Genomic DNA, 20,560 nt, shown 5'->3' with positions numbered 1-20,560 from the left:
CTGCCTGGCTGATGGGGGCTCTGCTGACCTGAGCTGGAGGATCTGGCTGAATTCCATGGTGCAGCCTGCACTGTCCCTCACTAGCTGTGTGACCGTCACCCCAGCATCCTCCTCGGACAGTGGAGATGAGGAGTCGGGGAGGGGATATCTGCAAGGCGCTTGGCCACACTCCGCGTGCAGGCAGTAGCAGCCTGGAGCCCCGGGGGTGGAGCCACTGCTCCCATCTTTCCTCTGCAGGAACACGGAGGGAGTGTAGTAGCCCCCAGGGCCCTCGGCTGCCCACATCCCAGCCGCCCTGGACGCTGACCAGGCCCACCCTGGTCCTGGCCAGACACAAGCTCTCCAACAGTCACCTTCTCATGGCATTTCTACTTCTGGAGTACCTTCCGCTCCCTCCCTAGAGTGAGGGTCCATGAGGGCAGGCGCCTAGGTCGGGGAGTGCACCGCGGCCTCCGCAACGTTGGCTGATGAAGGAATGAATGCGTGAATGAACGGAGTGGGTCAACCCCTTTCCAGGTGGAGTGACTCGCGCTGTCCTCCCGGGTGCGCAGCCCCCTGCCCTCACTGCTGCACGCCTCGAGCGCGCTCCCCGGGCGTGGGCGGGGCCGGCAGGAGTGGGCGTGCCCTCCTTGAGCGCGGCGCTCCCCGCACATGCGCCCTGGCAGCCAGCGATGGCGGCGCCCGGGGAGCCGCTGAGGAGGCGGAAGGCCGGGAGCGGGGACCCGGGGCCTGGGTCTCCGCCGTGGCCGGGGCGCGACCCCGCGGGCTGCCCCGCCCGCCTCCGCGCGGGCACCTTCTGGCTGACCAGGATCGTGCTCCTGAGGGCCCTCGCCTTCATTTACTGTGAGTCCGCAAACCCCGGGTCTCCGCCAGTGTCGCCCATCCGCGACCCCGCCCCTCCCCCAGGCCGTCCTCTCCCGGCCACGCGCCCCTCCCTGCTGCGGTCCGGGTGAGTCTGGGTATGAGGGTCCTCGCAGATGACTCCGCACCGGGCCCCCGCGTCGGGTCACCTGGAGCTCGGCCGACCTCGGGGCGCCGCGCGGACACCCTATTTCCCAGCCAGGGGGCGACTGGGCAGCGGGCACGTGGGCGCTGCCTGCAGCGGAGCAGCCGGACTGCAGAGGGACAATCCGCTGCGCTTCTGGGCCCGCAAACTGCTCCTGCCCGCGGCAGCCTGCGGGCCCCCGAGCCTCCCAGGCCCCCCTCCGAGTCCTTCCTCCTGGGTCTTACTCTGATTCCTTTTCCCGAGTCCTCCCTCTGAGACCTACCTCTGAGTCCCTTGCAAGCCCTCCCTCCGAGTCCTCCCTCCTAAATCCTCCCTCTGAGTCCTCCCTCCCGAGCTTTCCTTCCGGAGTCCTCCCTCCCAGGTCCTCCTTCCAAGCCCTCCCTCCATAGTCCACCCTCCTCAGCCCTTCCTCTGGAGTCCTCCCTCCAAGTCCTCCTGCAGAAGGGCACGGATGCTCTGAGCCTGGGAGCAGTAGTAGACGCACAAGTGCACACTTCATGAGCCCACCCTGCGGTCGGGACCAAAACCAGACTCTGAGATTCTCAAACAGACCTGGAAGTGGGGGGAGACTAGGGGGACGGGGTGAGTGGGCAGTCACCTTCTAGAGGGTTCCAGAGGGTGCTCGTCCCTGGCGCTGCCTGGGCCTGGCTGCGATTGTGCACTGCGGGCACTGACCATCTCAGCTGCGTTTCTAGTTTCTCCCCTCACACGTGGAAGAAAAAGGGTGGTATTGCAGCTGTTGGAAATCCATCCTTCCACTCTGGGCAGTGGGCACCGCATCTCAGGTTCGTGTGGGAGCCTGACCGTCCCTTCCGGAGGGATCGGTTAACCGTGGGGTTGGCAGCGGTATGGGCTTTCAGCTCAGCCACTGCCTCTCTCTCTTCTGAGTTACTATAAAAAATAGTTTTTGCCGTGTTTTATCCTCCACAGGATTAAAGAGTCATTCTAAACATTTGAGCTGTCACTTAGCAGAAGATGAAGTCAAGACAGAGTTGATCTGTGAGACTTTAATAGACCTTTAAAAGGGGAGCCTGTGACAGTTGGAAAAGCCCCAGTGGCCTCGCGTGCAGAGAGCGCAGCTTTATGAAGCCGGCTCACGGCTTTCACATGAGCGCGGCCGCCTCTGATCTCTGCGGGGATTCTGTTCAGTTCAGAAGGAAATGGTTCTGAGCCACTGGGTCCGGCAGATATTTTAAGCCGGGTGCTGAGCACAGAATGATTTGCTTTGGCAGCTTCATTTTTTTCCATCTTGTAAGTATATTTGCGGTAGAATCTGTTTTCAGCCGAGTGAAGGAACCCGTCTCCCGTCTTCCGGGCTTCCGGGGATGAGGTCTCTGGCTGAGATGGCCCCGGGGCAAGTGGGCAGTCATCCTGCAGGAATCTCTTCCTGGAAGGTCCCGATCTCACTGGGACTGTGAGCTCCCTCAGAGGCCCTTAAGTCCCAGGGGTTTCCCACGATGCCCAGGGCTCTCCACATGCTTCCCTTGATGTTGAATTCTAGTTGCCCTGGTGGACTGCCGACCCCACCACAAGGCTGAATGATGGACCCCTGCCCTATGCTTCCTTCACTGCTGCACCTTTAACAGTGCACCCATGTGTCTGTCCATCTGTGAGCTCCTTGCAGCCAGAACAGTGTTCTGTTTATATTTCTGTTCTCTGTCTTCTAGCTCCATAAAATTTCCTTGACTTTTTGCAGTCTTTATCATTGCTCTGTGTCACCACGGGATAGCTTTCCAAGTGTGTTCCCCTTCCCCCACATCCCGCCCGGTCCCTGGGTGTGGACACTCAGGACACAGACTGCCCACCTGCAAGACCTACTGGTTGCCTCTTGGGTTGTATTCATCATTCATTGGATCTCATGTCTTTCTATTTTTTGGTTTATTCTCTCTCTTTGCTGGAGTGTATCCCCAAACACCTTTTCAAGAAAGGATATGGGGAAGGTGGACTTGGCATGTCTTTCTTTGCATGCACGGACATTATTGGTTTGCCTGGTTCTGTGATTCTGTCTGAGCAGTTTTCCTCAGAACTTTGGGTGTTGATGATGAGAAGTCTTCATGCAGTCTGACTCCTGCTCTTTTGCAGATGACTAAAGGGAAACACTTGCATTTCTTCTGCACACACTTCTGACACCAAATTTGTGGGGTTTTTTCCTCACATTAAACAGTTCTGACACTAACTGCCTGAGTTAGTGCAGACCCCACAGGCTGAGAGCTCAGTCCCACAAGACCACCCCTACTGCAGATGCCACTCACAAGTCCAGGTTGTCACCCGAGCTTCTGATCGACTGGCTATAAATCAAGGTTCCCATGACCCCCCCCTCTGGATCCATAATTTGCTAGAATGGCTCACAGAATTCAGGGAGACACTTTACATAACTGTTTACTGTTTATCATAAAGGATAGGACTGGGGAACAGCAGGTGGAGGAGACGCACAGGGAAGGAGTGGGAGGGGCGTGGAGCTTCCATGCTGCCGGGGAGCGCCGTCCCCCAGCACCTCCCATGGTCACCACCGCAGGAGCTCTCCAGACCCTCCCATTCTGGGTTTTTATGGAGGTTCCCTTACGCAGGTGTGATTGATTAAGTTGTTGGCCATTGGTGGTTAGCTCAGTCTCCAGCCTCTCCTCTCCTCAGAGGTCAGAGGTCAGAGGTTGGGGGTGGGGCTGAAAGTTCCAACCCTGGTATCAGGTGGTCGGTCCCCCTGGCAACCAGCCCCCTCCTCCCAGAGTCACCTGTTAGTGTAAACCCAGGTCAGGCTGAGAGGGGCTTGTTAGGAATAACAAGAGACGCTCCTCTCACATCAGGAAATTCGCAGGGTTTTAGGAGCTCTGTGCCAGGAACCGGACGAGGACCAAATACATACTTCTTGTATGACAGTATCACAGTGACCTGTTTTTCCTTCTGGAAGCTTTTAGAGTTTCTGCTGCCTCACCGTCCTCACGCTGGGTCCTTGTTATTAATGGCGCGTCTACGGGCAAGTCCCCTTCTCGTCCTTTCTCAGGGGCCTCGTGCGCTCCTCAGTCTCCAGGCTCCTGCCCTAGTTCTGGACAAGCTTCTCTGGCCCCGCTCCTGCTGACTTGAGCCCCATGTCTGTCCAAACACCCCAGTGGGTCCCAGGCACGCCCCATTGGGGGCCACTGACCTGTCAAGCCTCCCACTCAGGCTGGAGCCTGGAAAGCACTTCATGAGCTAACTGAGGGTCTGATGGAGGAGAAGGTGGCTCCTCCCAGGCGTAGGAGAGGTGCTCCCATGTAGAAGCCCCCGCTGTGACTGTCATGACCGTCTGAGTGGCAGGGACACCACCGTGGGGTCTCCGGGAGGAACTGAGCATTGGAACGAACCGGGGACTTTGTGAGGTGTGAGCAAACCCGCTCCTCTTGGGGTCTCCAGATCACATGTCTTTAAAAATCCAACCTCGACAGGATCGCAAAGCCAGCTTCGGCCCGGCTCTGTCTTGGTGTTTCTAACCCATCCTTTTGGTGTGGACGCCTTGTGCAGTGTTCGTTGTCGTGTGTACTCGGTGCCTCGCTCTGGTGTCTGTCTCTGCTTATTTACATCACAAATGGTGGAGAGTTTCATTACTCATTTCCCTCACTGAAAGGGAGCCCTCTGAGGTGGATCTGAATTGCATTTCTGGGAGCGGTTGCTGGTTACCCTTTCCTTAAGAAGAATCGAGCCTCCCCGGGACCTGCGCTCAGCTTTGCTCTCAGGCCCCCGCACGCGGGGTGGAAGCGGCAGGGCAGAGCCGTCTGCACCCACGTTCACTAAACTCTTAGCTGATCTTTGAAAACCTTGAGCGAAAAATGGAACCCAAAGAATACTTGAAATCATGCTTCTTTTTTTATGCTGTTCTGAGCTTTCAGCGGTTCTAAGAGCTCATGAGCAATGAGCTCTGGTTCTTTCCTCCAGGCCACTCGAATTCCGATGAAACGCTCTGCCTGGTTTTACAAGCTTCTCTGTAAAATACTTCCAGTTTGTTTAAAAAACAAACAACTGCCCCACCTCAGAGCTCTCTACAGCCCAGACCTGTAGAGAAGAAACAGTGCAGGTTATTGTGGCCAAGCGGAATTTAACCCCAGGCAATAAACACCACGTGGTGGAGAATGATGATTCTGTTTTAATTTCATAGCGGTTTATCTGAAAGGAAGAGAAAACTAAATTTTTTCTGTCTGATTTTTAAAGAAAATATTTGCAGACATCCCTGACAGTGCATACTTAGGTGACCTGGTCACCTCCCCTACATGAGTCTCTGGGCTACCCCCAGCGAGCAGCAGAGAAAGAGTCTCATGCCTCAGCCCTGACTCCTCCTTCCTAGAGTCGGGGTGGGGGGCGACCCCCTCCTTCCTAGAGTAGGGGGGGGTCACTGAGTCTTTAAGATTGATTTGTTGGTTTAGCTTTGAGATCCTATGACTTGTTGAAATTTTTGTTTCTTTTTTGTACTTAGTCATTTCTGTAACAGGAGTGGAAATTGAAATAGGTTTTTTCCTCTGAAATTTAAATCCAATCTATCTTCATTTTTCCTGGTAAGTAAGGTCAGAAGTTTCCCATGCTTCTTGCCTTAGAATTCCTTTTTAAACTATTTAATTGGTGAGACCACATCTCATTTTCCCTCCATGGCCTTGGGCTGTGAGCTGTGGTGCAGGGTGGAAGGACGCCCGGCTCCTCAGCCGCTGCTGCTGAGGTCCCTCGTGGAGGAGCCTGGGGCTCGGGGGTGCCCAGGAGCGTGAGTCAGGAGACAGGCTGGGCTCCGCTTGGGTGTGCACACGCATGCACACACACACATACCCGGCCAGCCTGGGTGGGCACCGCTGTGGCCTCGACGTTGGGAGGAAGGTCCGTGGCACGTGGACTTGGGCAGCTTCTGGAGGCCGGCATGTGAGGGGAAGAGAGCAGGGAGAAGGGCAGGTACGGGCGCTCTCTGCTGCCCTGCCACCCACCCTCTGGGTGTGCAGCCCACGCTTCAGGGGACAGGAGCACTCACTGTCACCCCCCAGAGGGGGCATCTCCGTGTATTCTTTGGAATTCCTCTGTAAGGAAGAATTGCATCTTCTCCCCATTTATTTATCAGTCATCACATTTACACTTCAGGTTATGGTCCAGCGCTCTCACTTACTCTGGTGGTTCTTTCTGCTGGTCTCCTGCATCCCCGTGACCTGCCCCGTCACTGTGTGCTCAAGCACTTCCCTCTTTCTGGTGCCACAGGACGCCGTGGGCTCCTCCCGTGTTGCCTAGCCCTGAAAGCAGCTGTTTCTCCGGGAGTGCTAACTCCTTTCACGGGAGAGTGGGTTAGGAACCCACACGGGGGTGCCGAGTGCCCGTCGCTCCAGGGGCGTGGCTGCTTCCAGACCCTCTTAGGAGACAGAGCTGGGTTATCGTGTGTGTACACTCACGTGTGATCGTCTCTGAGTGTTCGTTAAGGTGGCGTGAGTTCACACGCAGCCCCGACTAGAATGCAGCGGGCAGGTGTGTGCTGCCTTCCCTTCCTGCTTGTCTGGAGCTTCCTTCTCCACTGGGGAGACTTCTTGCGCCACCACCACCATCGTTTATATATTTGCTCAACCTCAGTGCACGTGCAAAGCAGCTTCAGAATTGTTCACCTACCCCGTGAAAAAAACCCACTTGACCCCAGTGTTACATGCGGTTCCTTTGTCTTTGTCCTTACAGTTTCCACTCAAAACATGTTCCTGTCACTGGGGCCGCCCTTCCCTCCCCTCCATTCCGTGTGGTTATGTTACACATTTGCAGTAGAGGGGGTTCGTTTGTCACAGTCTGCGTGCCGTCTTGGCATCCCCTGACCTCCTGGCTGGGTTGCTCTGGTAGTTTACATACATTGAAGTTCGTTTTTGTGATGTATGGTTCTGTGGGTTTTGACAGATGCATAGCCATGCATCACCCCAGGACTGTACAGAGTAGTTCCTCTCCCGAAAACTCCCCCACCAGCCCCTGGCGTGCTCAGATCTGAGTCCTCTCCCTCTGGATTCGCCTCTGCGGTGTGTCGTATGCATGCATTCCTCCAGTTTGTAGCCTGTGGGTCTGGATTCTTTTCCTTAGTAAATTGCATTTAGGATCCATCCACGTTGTTGCATGAAGCCACAGCCCCTGCGTTTTTCTGAGTATTATTCCTCTGTATGAACGTACCAGTTTGTTATCCATTCCCACGTGGAGGGCCGTCCGTTTCCAGTTTAGCAATCATGAGCAAGGCTCACGTCAGTATCCACGTGCAGGTTTTTGTGGAAACGTGTTTTCTGTTTTTCTGGGTGAATACCTAAGAGTGTAATTGCCGGGTCACGTGTAAATCCATATTTACCTTTATAAAAAACTGCCAAACAGCCGTCCAGAGTGGCCGTGCCAGTTTGCATTCCCACCAGCAACGAATGAGAGTTTCTGTTGTTCCGAATCCTCTGGAGCGCCTGGTGTTTTCAGGTTTTTGGATTTTGGCTGTTATGATAGGTGCGTGGTGACATCGCACTGTGGTTTTAATTGGCGTTTCCCCAATAACAGATGATGCTGAGCATCTTCTCACGTGTTAATTTGCCGTCTGTGTATCTTCTTTGTGAGAATCAGATGACTTCAGTGTCTGTTCACATCTTTTGGCCGTTTTAAAAATTGGGTTGTTTGTTTCTTATTGTTGAGTTTTTTTTTAATTAATTAATTTTTTTTGTGTGAGGAAGATCAGCCCTGAGCTAACATCTGCTAATCCTCCTCTTTTTGCTGAGGAAGACTGGCCCTGGGCTAACATCCATGCCCATCTTCCTCCACTTTATATGGGACGCCGCCACAGCATGGCTTGACAAGCAGTACGTTGGTGTACGCCCAGGATCCGAACCAGCGAGCCCCGGGCTGCCGCAGCGGAGCGCATGCACTTAACCGCTTGCGCCACCAGGCTGACCCCTATTGTTGAGTTTTAATGGTACTTGAAACATTCTGGATACAAGTCGTTTGTTAGATATGTGATTTGCAAATATTTTTCCCCAATCTGTGGCTTGTCTTTTCATTCCCTTAAAAAGTGTCTTTTACAAAGCAAAAGTTTTTCATTCGATAAAGTACAATTTATCGTTTTTTTCTTTCATGGATCAGGCTTTTGGTGTTGTATCTAAAAACTCATTGCCAAACCCAAGTCACATAGATTTTCAACTGTATTTCCTTCTAGAAGTTCTATACTTTTACATGGTCTTTTTGAGTAAATTTTTGTGTGAGATGTGAGGTATGTGTTGAGGCTCATCTTTTTGCATATGGATGCACCATTTGTTGAAAAGACTTTCTCCATTAAATTGTCTTTGCACCTTTGTCAAAAACAAGTTGACTACACTTGTGTGGCTCTGTTTCTGGACTCTCCCTTCCGTCCCGATGGTCTCTGTGTCTGTCCTTTTGTCCACATCACACTGTCTTGATTACCGTAGCTTTGAGGTAAGTCTTGAAACTGAGTAATTCTGATCCTCCAGCTCTGATGTTCTTCAGGATTTTTCTGACTCTCCATGTACATTTTAGAATCAGCTTTTCAGTATCTGCAGAAGAGCTTGTTGGATGTTCTGATTGAGATTGTGTTGAATCTAGAGATCAAATCGGGGAGAACCGACATCTTAGGAATACTGAGTCTTCCAGTCTGCAAACATGATGTCTCTCTATTTATTTAGGTCGTCTTTGATTTCTTTCATCAACATTTTATAGTTTTCCACATACAGATTCTGCATATATTTTGTCAGATTTTTATCTATGCACTTTTTTGGGATTGCTATTGTAATTTTTTAAATTCAGATTACAGTTGTGCATTGCTGATATATAGACATACAGTTGACTTTTGTATGTTGATCTTGTATTCTGTGACCTTGATAAACTCACTTGTTAGTTCTGAGAGGTTTTTTTTTTTGTAGATTCTTTGGGATTTCCTATATAGCCAATCATGCCATCTGTTTTATTTCTTCCTTTCCAATCCATAAGCCTTTTTATTTCTTTTACTTGCCTTCTTGCACTAGCTAGGACTTCCCCTACAGTGTTGAATAGGAGCGGTAAGAGGGAGATCCTCATTTGTTCTAAACCTTAGGGTGAAAGTGTTTAGACCGGCCTGGTGGCGCAAGCAGTTATGTGTGCGCGCTCCGCTGAGGTGGCCCGGTTCGGATCCCAGGCGCGCACCGACCCACTGCTTCTGAGGCCATGCTGTGGCTGTGTCCTATATCAAGTGGAGGAAGATGGGCCCGGATGTTAGCCCAGGGCCAGGCTTCCTCAGCACCAAGAGGAGGATTGGCAGATGTTAGCTCAGGGCTGATCTTCCTCTCTCTCACACACACACAAAATAAATAAAATAAAATAAAATAAATAAAATAATATAAAATATAATAATAAAATAAAAATATAGTTCAGTCACTCATCCCAAAGGATGATCTTGGCTGTAGGTTTTTCACAGCTACCCTTCAGAGGCTGATGAGTTCCCTTCTCTTGCTAATTTGCTGAAAGTTTTTGTCATGGATGGATGTTGGGTCTTGTCCTGTGCTTTGTTGTGTGTCTCTTGATACTGTCATAGGGTTTTTCGTATCAAGTCTGCTAGTATGGTGAATTACACTGTGGGTGTCTGAGTGTTGAACCAGCCTTGCATTTCTGAGATGCAATTGGTTGTGATGTATTTCTTCTTTGTGAGTTTTGGTAGTTTTGTCTTGTAAGTAATTGGTCTCTTTCATCTAAGTTGTCAAATTTATGGTCTTAGATTTGTAGTATTCCTTTATTATCTTTTTAATGTCTGTAGGATCCACAGTAGTATTCTCATTTTCATTCCTGATATTGGTGTCTTCTCTCTTTTTCTTGGTTATTTTGGCTAGAGGTCTATCAATTATGTTGATCTTTTCAAAGAACCAACTTTTGGTTTTATTGATTTTCTCTATTCTTTTCTTGCTCTCATTTTCATTGATTTCTGTTCTTGTATTTTAAAAAATTTCTTTCCTGCAGCTTGTTTTGTGTGTAATTTGCTCTTTTTTTTCTGACTTCTTAAAGTAGAAATTTAGATTTGGGACCTTTCTGTTTTTCAAACGTGAGTATTTCACTGTAAATTTTCCTTTAAGCTTCAACAGCATCCCACAATTTTTGATATGTTGTGTTTTCAATTTTCATTCAGTTAAGAAATATCTTGTAGTTTCTCTTGTGCCTCTTTTTTTTTTTTTTTTTAATTCATAGTTTATTTAGAAGTGCGTGGTTTAATCACCAAAGATTTGGATATGTTTCCAAGTAATGTCCTATTACTGATTTATAGTTTAATTCTATGTGGTCAGCTAACATACTTTGTAGATTTCATTTCTTTTTGATATATTTGTTTTATGAGTCACAATTTGGTGTGTGTTGGTGACTGTTCCACGTATACTTGAGAATTATATATATTTTGCTGCTGGGTAGAGTGTTCTAAAAACGTCAGATAGTTGTGTCTTCCTTTTGAGTACTACACGGCAGTCCGTAGTGTCAGCTAGGTCAAGTTAACTAATCCATACATAGAATATGGACCCACAGGGATCAGGTTGTCCGTTTCCATATACGTAGCTTTGTCGTCAGGTTCGTGTCCGTTTGCTGACCCGTCTCACATGCACTGTCCTTTTGTATCCCTTGTAGTACTCCTTGCTTTTATGTCTATTTTATCTGGTTTTAATATAGCCATCTAGCTTTTTTTGATTTGCGTTAGCAGGATGTATCTTTTTCTGTGCTTTTCTTTTAACTAACCTATGTCTTTATATTTAAAGTGGATTTCTTGTAGACAGCATAGATTTCAGTCCTGCTGTTGTATGCAGTCTGACAATTTCTGTCTGTATTCCTGTGTTTGGAACTTTCCCGTGTAGAGTGATGGAGTAAAATCCACCATCTCGCTAGTTATTATTCTTTGTTCCTTGTGTTCTTTGTCTTTTTTCCTCTTTTCCTGCCTTCTCTTTGGCTAATTGAACGTTTATATGATTCCATTTTAGTATCTGTATTGATTTATTGCTTAGAATTGTTTAAAAATTTTTTTTGCTCCCCAACAGGACTTAAGATATACCTTTTAAGTTAACTGAGTCTCCCTTCACGTAGTAGTGTGCAGGCATGCCCCACTTCATGGTGGTCCCCACTTCATGGCAGTAGTCTGGACCGGATCCCACAGTAGCTCTGAGGTGCGCCTGTGCTGCTCTCTGTGTCGTGGAAGGTCCTTCTGAGAGCGTAGTCCCCATGTCTCCCGCCAGCCTCTGTGCTTTGTCTCCTGTGTGTCACTCACATTGCTACAAGCACAGGGTTCGTTGTCACTGTTCCTGCTCTAGACCGGGAGTCGCATGCTCTCCTCCGAGGGTGGATGGCAAATGTTACACCTCTCAGCCTGAACCCCCACCGTGTTCCCTACCTCCACCTCAGCCCTGCCCGTGGTGCATTTTCTTTTTTGTGAGGAAGATCAGCCCGGAGCTAACATCCATGCTAATCCTCCTCTTTTTGCTGAGGAAGACCTGCTCTGAGCTAACATCTATTGCCAATCCTCCTCCTTTTTTTTCCCCCCCCCAAAGCCTCAGTAGATAGTTGTATGTGATAGTTGCACATCCTTCTAGTTGCTGTATGTGGGACGCGGCCTCAGCATGGCCGGAGAAGCGGTGTGTCGGTGCGCGCCCAGGATCCGAACCCGGGCTGCCAGTAGCGGAGCGCGAGCACTTAACCGCTAAGCCACGGGGCCGGCCTGCACAGTACATTTTCATTTGCTGTGGAAACGCACAGCATTGTTTAACTTTCTACAAAGCGCGGCTGTGTTCACGGATCCACATCCCCTTCAGTGTGAGTGCTTTCCACCCGGCGTGTCTCCACGGTCGTCCCTGGCGTAGGGAGCTGCCCCGAGGCCGCCTTTGGTCCTGCCTCTCCTCTCTTGGGCCGTGATTTCCCTCTTCTGCACGTTCACAGACAGAGTGCTGCGCTCACTCCCGTAGCCTCTATGTGCAAACATGTCTGTGCAAACACTAGAGCCCAGGGCACGTGGACATGCTCTTGTGGGGGTAATGAATTCAGAAACTCGTGGTTTGAAGGGAGGGCAGTCCTGCCTCACATGAAAGCAGTATCGTGAGCTTCAGGCACGTCCTAGGAGCAGCACTGCCCGGACCCCCAGTTATCAGGAGGTATTTTACGGTGGCGAATGCTGAGTGCCATCTGGATGGAGACTAACCACTTAAACGTGACCGGGCCCATGTTCACTGTAAATGCACGCCTGTTTTATATGTATGCACGCAATGAGTACGAGCAGATACAACACATCTAGGCATATGTACATGTCCATATACACGGTGACTCCCCCCAGATCCTGAGACATACTCAGACCCCTTGAGTCCATGCTTGGATTCCAAACCATTGGTCACACTCTGCCTCGTCTTCTCGCCAGCCAAGCCCCCTGCTCATCTGAAAAGCGCCCATGGGTGCCCACAGACAGTGTGTTCCTGCCTGCATTCCTTTTGTCTTCTTTTTCTTCCAGTTGTGGCGTTCTTGGTGGCCTTCCGTCAGAACAAGCAGCTGATTGGAGACAGCGGCCTGCTGCCCTGCAGACTGTACCTGAGGAGTGTGCAGCAGCACTTCCAGGGGTGGGCCGGCTGGGACGCCGTGAGCTATGCCCCGACACTCATCTGGCTGCTGGACTGGTCACACATGGATGCCAATCTGGACGCCATCGCGCTTCTCGGGTTGGGCGTCTCATCTTTTGTCCTGGTCACTGGCTGCGCCAATATGGTTCTCATGGCTGCTCTCTGGGTCCTCTACATGTCCCTGGTCAATGTGGGACAGGTCTGGTAAGTAGGAGGCACTGGGCACTGTAATCCAGGCATGCTGTAACTCAGCGTCCGGGGATATTACACCCAGAACGGACGGCAGTCTCCTGGCAGCTGGAGAGACTGCGCTAGCTTTCTCTTACATTAGTCCAGAAGAATGTCGTTATTTTAATTAGGCGGTGGTGGAGACTGCTACTCGAAATCAACCCACATCCTTCTGTGGGAATGATCACAGTACGGCTGGGAGCGGCCTGACCGCACCTGAGACCATGTTGCTAGTCTCGTGGGGCCGGGGGACCGTGAGATGGAGGTGGACGTGGCTGAGCGAGCTCTGGGAGCACCTGGTGGCGGGGCTTGATCTGGAGGCTTACTGCTTCTGCTCCTCCCCTGCCCCTTCCTTGTCAGGAGGAACCATTACCAGCTCGTACCGGGGGTCACAGATCGGGCCAGCCCTGCGGGGCAGTAGGCTCCAGTGCCAGACCCATCAGAGATGGTGGTGGCGCTCCTGGAGGTGCCCTGTGGGAAGGCAGGCAGGCGCGTCAGGCAGGGTGGCTGGGGGCCTGGATGAAAGTCCGGGGGCCATGAGGTGTTGTGGTGTGTTTGAGTGGGTCAGAGGAGGGGGATCCATTCTTCATTCAAGTTTGAGTTCCAGAACAGGGAAGAACCACCTACCAGAGGAAGCAGAGGACTCTCTCAGGGAAGATGAAGCCTCTGCGGTCGGGGGCCGGCATCTGTGTAGACGTGCAGGAAGCAGATGTGGGGGTCAGTGTCTGTGTAAACGTGGGGATCAGTGTGGATGTGTCGGGGTCTGTGTAGACGTGCAGGAAGCAGACGTGGGGGTCAGTGTCTGTGTAGACGGGTGGGAATCTGTGTAGACATGTGGGGGTCTGTGTAGACGTGCAGGAAGCACACATGGGGGTTGGTGTCTGTGTAGACGGGTGGGGATCTGTGTAGACATGCGGGGGTCTATGTAGACGTGCAGGAAGCACACATGGGGGTTGGTGTCTGTGTAGACGGGTGGGGATCTGTGTAGACATGCGGGGGTCTGTGTAGACGTGCAGGAAGCACACATGGGGGTTGGTGTCTGTGTAGACGGGTGGGGATCTGTGTAGACATGCGGGGGTCTGTGTAGATGTGCAGGAAGTAGACATGGAGCGTCAAGATCTGTGTAGATTGGTGGGGATCTGTGTAGATGTGCAGGAAGCAGACATGGAGATCAGTGTCTGTGTAGATGGGTGGAGATCTGTGTAGACGTGTGGGGGTCTGTGTAGACATACAGGAAGTAGACGTGGAGCGTCAGGATCTGTGTAGATCGGTGGGGATCTGTGTAGACATGCAAGAAGCAGATGTAGGGATCGGTGTCTGTGTAGACACGTGGGGATCTGTGTAGGTGTGCGGGGGTCGTCTAGGCGTGCGGGGGTCCAGGTAGACATGCAGGGGTCCGTGTAGACGCGTGGTGGTCTGTGTAGACGTGAGGGGGTCGTGTAGACGTGCAAAAGCATCTGCTGTGGTGATGTCCCCGCGGGGCCCATCTGTCCCTGGGAGAGAGGCTTTTGTCTTTGGTCTGACTGTCTGCGGAGCTGGCCCCAGGTGGAGGGGCTCGCCCAGGCCTGGGTCACGACAGCCACGCCTCCGAGACAGCTTTAACCCAGGCAGTCTTGGTCTGGTTCCTGGGCTGACCTTCAGCTCCACCCTGCTGGTTTGTTTCAAGTGGTCCATGGCTGTGGCTGTGGGTGGGACACCGTCTGGGGTCCCTTCTCAGCTCCTGTTGCCTGCCCCCTGGTCTCCTGGTCCCGTGGTCCTGTGTGCACATGCCTGCCGGCTTTGATTGGGAGTGTGGCCATGGCTCTTGCCGGCCTCCTCCTGCTGTGGGAGGGCCACTTAGTGCTGGGACTGGCCCGCTTAGTGCTGGAACTGGGCTGGCTGGTGCTGGGCCTGGGCCGCTTGGTGCTGGGCCTGGGCTGCTTGGTGCTGGGAGTGGGCCGCTTGGTGCTAGGCCTGAGCCAATTGGTGCTGGGCCTGGGCCGCTTGGTGCTGGGCCTGGGCTGGCTGGTGCTGGGCCTGCGCTGCTTGGTGCTGGGAGTGGGCCGCTTAGTGCTAGGACTGAGCCAGTTGGTGCTGGGACTGGCCGATTAGTCCTGGGACTGGGCCAGTGGGTATGGTGACACTTCCCTCGATCCACTCGGCAGAAAAGAAGACTTGCGTCTCCGTCACCCCGAAACCCCCTGCACTCTGCTGGTGCCCGCACCCTCGTGTCAGTGTGCTACTGCTGACGAGCATGCACCGTGTTGGTCAGAAGGCCCGAGTTTCCGAAGGGTCTCAGGGAAACTTGGGCACCGCTGAGTCGTGGCGTGAGCTGCGTGTGGGAAGGAGAGCCCAAGGGCCAGGCAGCAGCTTCCTCACCCGTGGGTGCGTCTGCATTAGGTGTGTACACGGGCACAGGAGACAACCTGTTGTTGGTTGGTTGGTTTCCTAGAGAGAGGTTATTTTAAATTTGATTTATCACATTTTCTTTTCCTAAAGAGTAGGGTGGTGAGGTGGAGGTAGGGCCAGGGCACGGTCAGGTGGAGTGTGCTGTGGCCAAGCCTCACGCCGTCCACCATCTCAGGGGCTGCCCTGCAGGCCTCGCGCTCATCAGGCAGCTGTGAGGTGACTGAGGCTTCCTTCACTCCCACCTGCTCCTTCCCACATGTAATTCATGGGGTGCTGCCACCTCGGGGCGTCTGACCCCATGCCGGCCACAGGCGGTCACTGCCGCCTCCAGGCTCTCCTGGTCAGTAGACGTCAGCCAGCACAGGAGGACTCTGGCTGGGTTTCTCTGTGATGTCTAAGAGGCTGCTGTTTCTTGAGACAAGTGATTTTAGTCCACGCCAGAGGAGGGGGAGTTCTAGGTACCTCCGTCCCAGGATAACAGTTGAGTTACAGAGAGCAAGAGGTGACGCGCTCCGCCTGTACGTGTGGCTGGGGCCACCCTTACCGTGCCTAGCAACCAGGAGAAATCATATCGCCTTGAAGTTTTACTTTAAAAAGTATTTCCCAGTATGTCTAGAATACACTGTTCAGGAAAGATTAAGCCCACGTTTAAATTTTTGAAAACCAGTCTGTGTGGCCAAAAATAGTTTTGTGTTTTTTCATTGGAAAAGAGATTCTGCTCCCCTCCCCTGGGGAATGTTAAAAAATGTGATTTGTATTAATTTAAGCCTGCTAAAGCAAAATGAAATAAAACCATATCTTCTCAGAAATGATGCATGAGATGTTTTAAGTGAAAAGTGTAAAAAAAAACAAACACTGTCAGTGGAGACCAGTGGTGTATTTACCGTGTTCCTGATGCCAAACGTCCACGTCACGGCTGCAGCGCGCGCTGCTCATTTTGGCATAGCCGTGGGGGCCATGGGGCAGATCACGTGAGTACCCGCTGAGGTGGAGAGCATGATCCAGGCCCCTCTACCTCAAAGGTGTTCTCAGCTCAGCCCTGACTCAGTTTCCCTGATGGATAATAGTGTTTGGATTGTTAGTGTGACACTGAAAACGTACTGAGGGTGAGGACCCCTTGAATGGAAACAGGCTTTCTTTTTCTTGATACCCCAAAATGAGAGTTAATCACAGTCGGTTCCTTTCACGTCCTGTTTATTTTAAGTTGAGAGAAAAGAATCTTTGTTTGCGATGAGATGCTCGGATAATGGACACCGTTGATGGAACGTCTTTCAAGTCTTGTCTGGGTGGCGTCCCGCGGCGGGGACAGGAAGCCCCCATGGGGCAGGAGGCACTGGGCAGGTACAGCCCTGCACTGGGGTCATGTGGCAGTGGCACCACATCCGCCCAGCTTTGCGCATGCGTGCAGTGGACCCTCTGTCTCTCCCTTCTCTCACGTGGGAGCCTCTCAGCTTCTGCCTGACTCGGACTGGGTCCGTGCCGCAGTCCCAGCGTTGGAGATGCACGTTCTCGGTGGATGTGGGATCCTGCGTTGCTGCCGACCGAGGAGGTGAAACCTCGTGCTCAGTGGCACCGTGAGACTCCAGGGTTGGGGTCGCAGGGTGGGGCCAGGTAGCCTTACAGGACATCCTGTACGATCCAGAACCGTGACTTTCCTTCTCTTGCTCTCCTGGTGAGGTCCTGACACTCCGCTGGGAGCCTGATGAGTCCACTTTGTGACGGCAGTGACTGAAAGTCTTCTGTTCCGAGGAGAGTGGCTGCACTCATGCAGACAGTGCTGGCAGGGTAATGACCCTGTCCTCAGGTCGGGAAGCAGAGGACGCGTGCTTTCAGAGGAACCCAAGAAGACTGATTTTGTGAACTCCTTGTCTCGTGGTGGCAGTAGGCGTGGCAGGAGGCCCAGCAGGAGGGAGAGAGTGGGGACAGGCGATAGCCAGGTGGACACAGCGCTCCTGCCTTGTCGGTAGGAACAAGGGAACCAGATGGAGGGCCAGCTGGGGGCAGCTGCCCCTCGGCTTGGTTTCAGCTCTCTCTGGTGGGTCCTCCCCCAAGCTTCAGACCCAAAGGCGGTGTGGCATGTGGTCAGGCATGGGCCGGGCCGTGAGCTGTAAGTGCTGCCACGCTGGTCACTCTGCTGCCCTGAGGCCCAATCCCGGCCCGTGGACGCCTGGCCTGTGGTTGTCCCCGTGGCTCTGTGTCCCCAGTTCCACAGTCAGCACATCACGAGGTGGGACCCAGGGAGGCCTGAGACCCGTCCATGACTCTCCCCACTTCCTTCATGTCTCACCAACTCCACATCCTCCTGATTTTACCCACCAAGTGTTTCCAGAACCTTCTTCCGCTGCCAGCATGAGAGTGGCCCCAAGTTCATGATAGGCCTCAGCTCTCCTTCTCACATGCCGTTGTGGTTTGTTGAGGACACATGTGCCAGCCTCTTTTGGGGCTTCTGCCGTTCAAGGCACGGGCAGTTAAAACATGGTATTTTCCTACGTTGGCCAAATCTAAGATGATGCAGTGTGGTCTCTTCATTTACCTGGTGCCCTCCCTGTTCCCCTGCCCCTGCCCTCCTGTTGAAGACCAGGGCGGGCACGTTCTTGGCCCTTCAGGCCCTGCAAGCCGGGACTTGTCGCCTCTCAGACCAGGGCTGCTGCCATGCCCCTTATAGGGAATGGGAGTGACCCCCATGTCCCCGGGAAAGTGGGCTCTAAAGGTCCTGGTTTGAGTAGACGACGACTTACAAAGTGGGCCTGGGGGCTCAGAGCTGCGGGCCGGGTGAGGGAATGCCTTGGACTTCGCTGGGGCTGTGCTAGCTGGTGGGCGGGAAAGGGAAGCATGTTCACTTCCTTTGTAGCATTTTCTTTTTTTATATGTATATATATTTTTTTTTTCAAGGAAGATTGGGCCTGAGCTAACATCTGTTGCCAATCTTCCTCCTTTTTCGCTTTTTTCTCCCCAGAGCCCCAGTAGATAAGTTGTATGTCATAGTTGTACATCCTTCCAGTTGCTCCATGCGGGACGCCGCCTCAGCATGGCTTGATGAGCGGTATGTAGGTCTGTGCCCAGGATCCAAATTGGTGAACCCTGGGCCGCCGAAGCGGAGCACGTGAACTTAACCTCTACGCCACTGGGCCAGCCCCCTTGGTGGCATTTTCTTAGGCTCTGGTTTTCTTCTTGCTTGGTTGGTTGGGAAGCTCTCTACCTTCCGAAGGAGGGGTGCAGCAGACAGCTGGGGGCCTTTCTGGCACCCGTTGTTTCTTCTCACGTGGGACAGGTGACTGCACTGCGCTCCCAGGACAGGAAATGGGAAGGTGGCTCGGCACCCCGGTGGCAGACACTCTGGGGGCCTCCACCTTGAGGAAGCGTTGGCTCCTGTGAGCCAGTGGGTAGAACGCCCTCACATCCATCGGGTCCATGCTCGTTTCTGCTGGTGTCGCCTGGTCTCCCGGCCGAGGCGTCTCTCAAGTGTCTCTTCTGTCAGAGCTTCTTCTGTCCCAGGTCCATTCTGTGCGTTCTCACGTGGAGAAGTCATGACGCACAGCCTCACGCGAGGACTCCTGGCAGCGGCGCACCTCTGCGATTGTGTGGGACCCCCCGCATGGGGATGGCCTCCCGTCCCACAGTCATTCAGTCACTGGTCACGTCAGTGTGGACTCCTCCGTGTGTCTGTGCTGTGGTTGTCTGTCCTCTTGCTGTAGGAGTTTAAACATCTCGAGGATCAGCGACACTTAGGAGAGTGAGAACCAGGGTTCACTAACTGTTGTTGCATAAAATTTCAGTGATCTTAAAGATGCATCTAAGGATGAATAGCACCGTCCTGTCGAAAACAATGGAACCTCACAGAACCGTGGGGGCTGCAGTTGTGACTGCTGCTCATTTCTTCAGTTAGCATCAGCTTTTCCAGAAAGTTGGATTTCTGGTCCTTTCATCTGTGCTTTACTTTGGCAGTAATCCTAAAGGGCTGCTTTGTTGCTATTAAGGGTGGCTGTACAACTGTCCTTGTCTCTTCCTCACCTTCCTGGCCCCCCAAAAAGAAGAAAGGATTATCTCTAGAAACTTGGACTGGAGGTCGGGGAGGCGCAGGGGGTCCCTTCCTGCAGAGGAAGCCGCCTCTGGCACTTTCCTCTGAGAGAGGGGACAGGGTATCGACTTTAAAGAATGCTGGGAGCAGATGCCAGCGGCCGCAGGAGATGCTCAGGGGACAGGGCCAGTGCCACGGGACATTCTGCGTGGCCGCTCCATTCCTACTATCAAGGATGGAAACCTCATTATGGCTCCAGGCCTTAAACACAATGACGTTCTGTGAGGACCCGCAGCGCTGTTTCCACCGCTGTCCCCACCCTGGTCCAAAGCCCGGGTAGATTTTACCAGGGGTAGATAGATTTGAGGCATAAAAATGAATTCCTGCCTCCAGGACACACTCTAAAACATTCTGTTTTAGAGGTTCTGGGGAGTAGAATGGTGCTGTTTCCATTCTGCGGTAGTGGCGGTCTTGCATACCCAGTGCCACGGGAGCCCGGTCCCCACGTGGCGAGGGAGGAGGGCGGAGCTGTCCCCTGCACTTGATAGGCAAGCCCTTGTACCCTTGGCCAAGGGGTGCGGTCACAAATGTCCACTAGTCCCAGAGCCCCTCTCCTGGGACACAGCTGTGGGAGGGGCTGGTGGTCTTCGCTCTTGCACAGTGGTACCAAGACGTGGCCTTGCTGGTGCCGTGGTGGGTCCCACGTCCTGCCGCCTGGATGATGCCCCACACCCCGTGGTCCTGTGACACTGTTCAGCAGAGGTGGAGGTGGGCCTGCTGACAGCTTGGGCACGCTGAGGCCGCTGCCTCGGTTCCTGGGGCATTTTCATCCTGAGCTGCTTCTGTTTGGCTGTCACCACGTGACAGGGACTTCAGTGTGGGTGACGTGATCAGCCACAGACATGGATCAGGAATTGGTGTGGCTGAGAAGAACACGCTGTATTGCGAATTCCCGTCTCCCTGCTTCCTGAGCGGCCCTTCCAGGAGCTCTCCATATCAGGCAACAAAGTGGGAGAACTCTAGTGAGTTCACAGCCAAGGCAGCGTCATTTAACACATATCTGTCCATGAAGCCTTTTACAAAGTGAAAAGTGGATGTACTTTTTCAGTCAGAGGCTCTGTAAGAATAGGAGCCTCGTGTGGAAGTTGCTGGGGTAGAACGAGCAGAGGGGCCGTGGACGACACTGCTTTGTGTGGAGGGCAGCTCTTCCCCTGGGAGGCCGGCGGCTCTCAGGGCTCCTGCCTTCTCGGGCCTCTCCTTCCTTCACACGGACACACGCCCCCCACGGCTGGGAGGGCCCTGTCCAACAGTGCCAACACAGACCATTTGGGAGCAAAATCGGGGTCTCTCAAACAAGGAAGGACTTGAGCT

At 52.9% G+C, this 20,560-nt stretch overlaps 1 protein-coding gene across 1 annotated transcript in view; it reads left to right on the top strand.

Moving 5' to 3' along the window:
• The first annotated feature begins 671 nt into the window (after positions 1 to 671).
• LOC147913509 (lipase maturation factor 1-like) overlaps positions 672 to 20,560 on the top strand; it is a 31,823-nt gene continuing 11,934 nt past the window's right edge. The window contains exons 1-2 of the mRNA XM_087449331.1: positions 672 to 843; positions 12,450 to 12,759. Of these exons, the coding sequence (XP_087305457.1) occupies positions 672 to 843; positions 12,450 to 12,759 (482 nt within the window). The remainder of the gene's footprint in view (positions 844 to 12,449; positions 12,760 to 20,560) is intronic.

Source organism: Ceratotherium simum, chromosome 26 (assembly GCF_057802395.1).
Source record: "Ceratotherium simum simum isolate JZ-2026a chromosome 26, ASM5780239v1, whole genome shotgun sequence".
Taxonomy (NCBI): Eukaryota; Metazoa; Chordata; class Mammalia; order Perissodactyla; family Rhinocerotidae; genus Ceratotherium; species Ceratotherium simum.
Note: the sequence above shows the minus strand (reverse complement) of the source record. Positions and strands in the feature narration are given on the sequence as shown.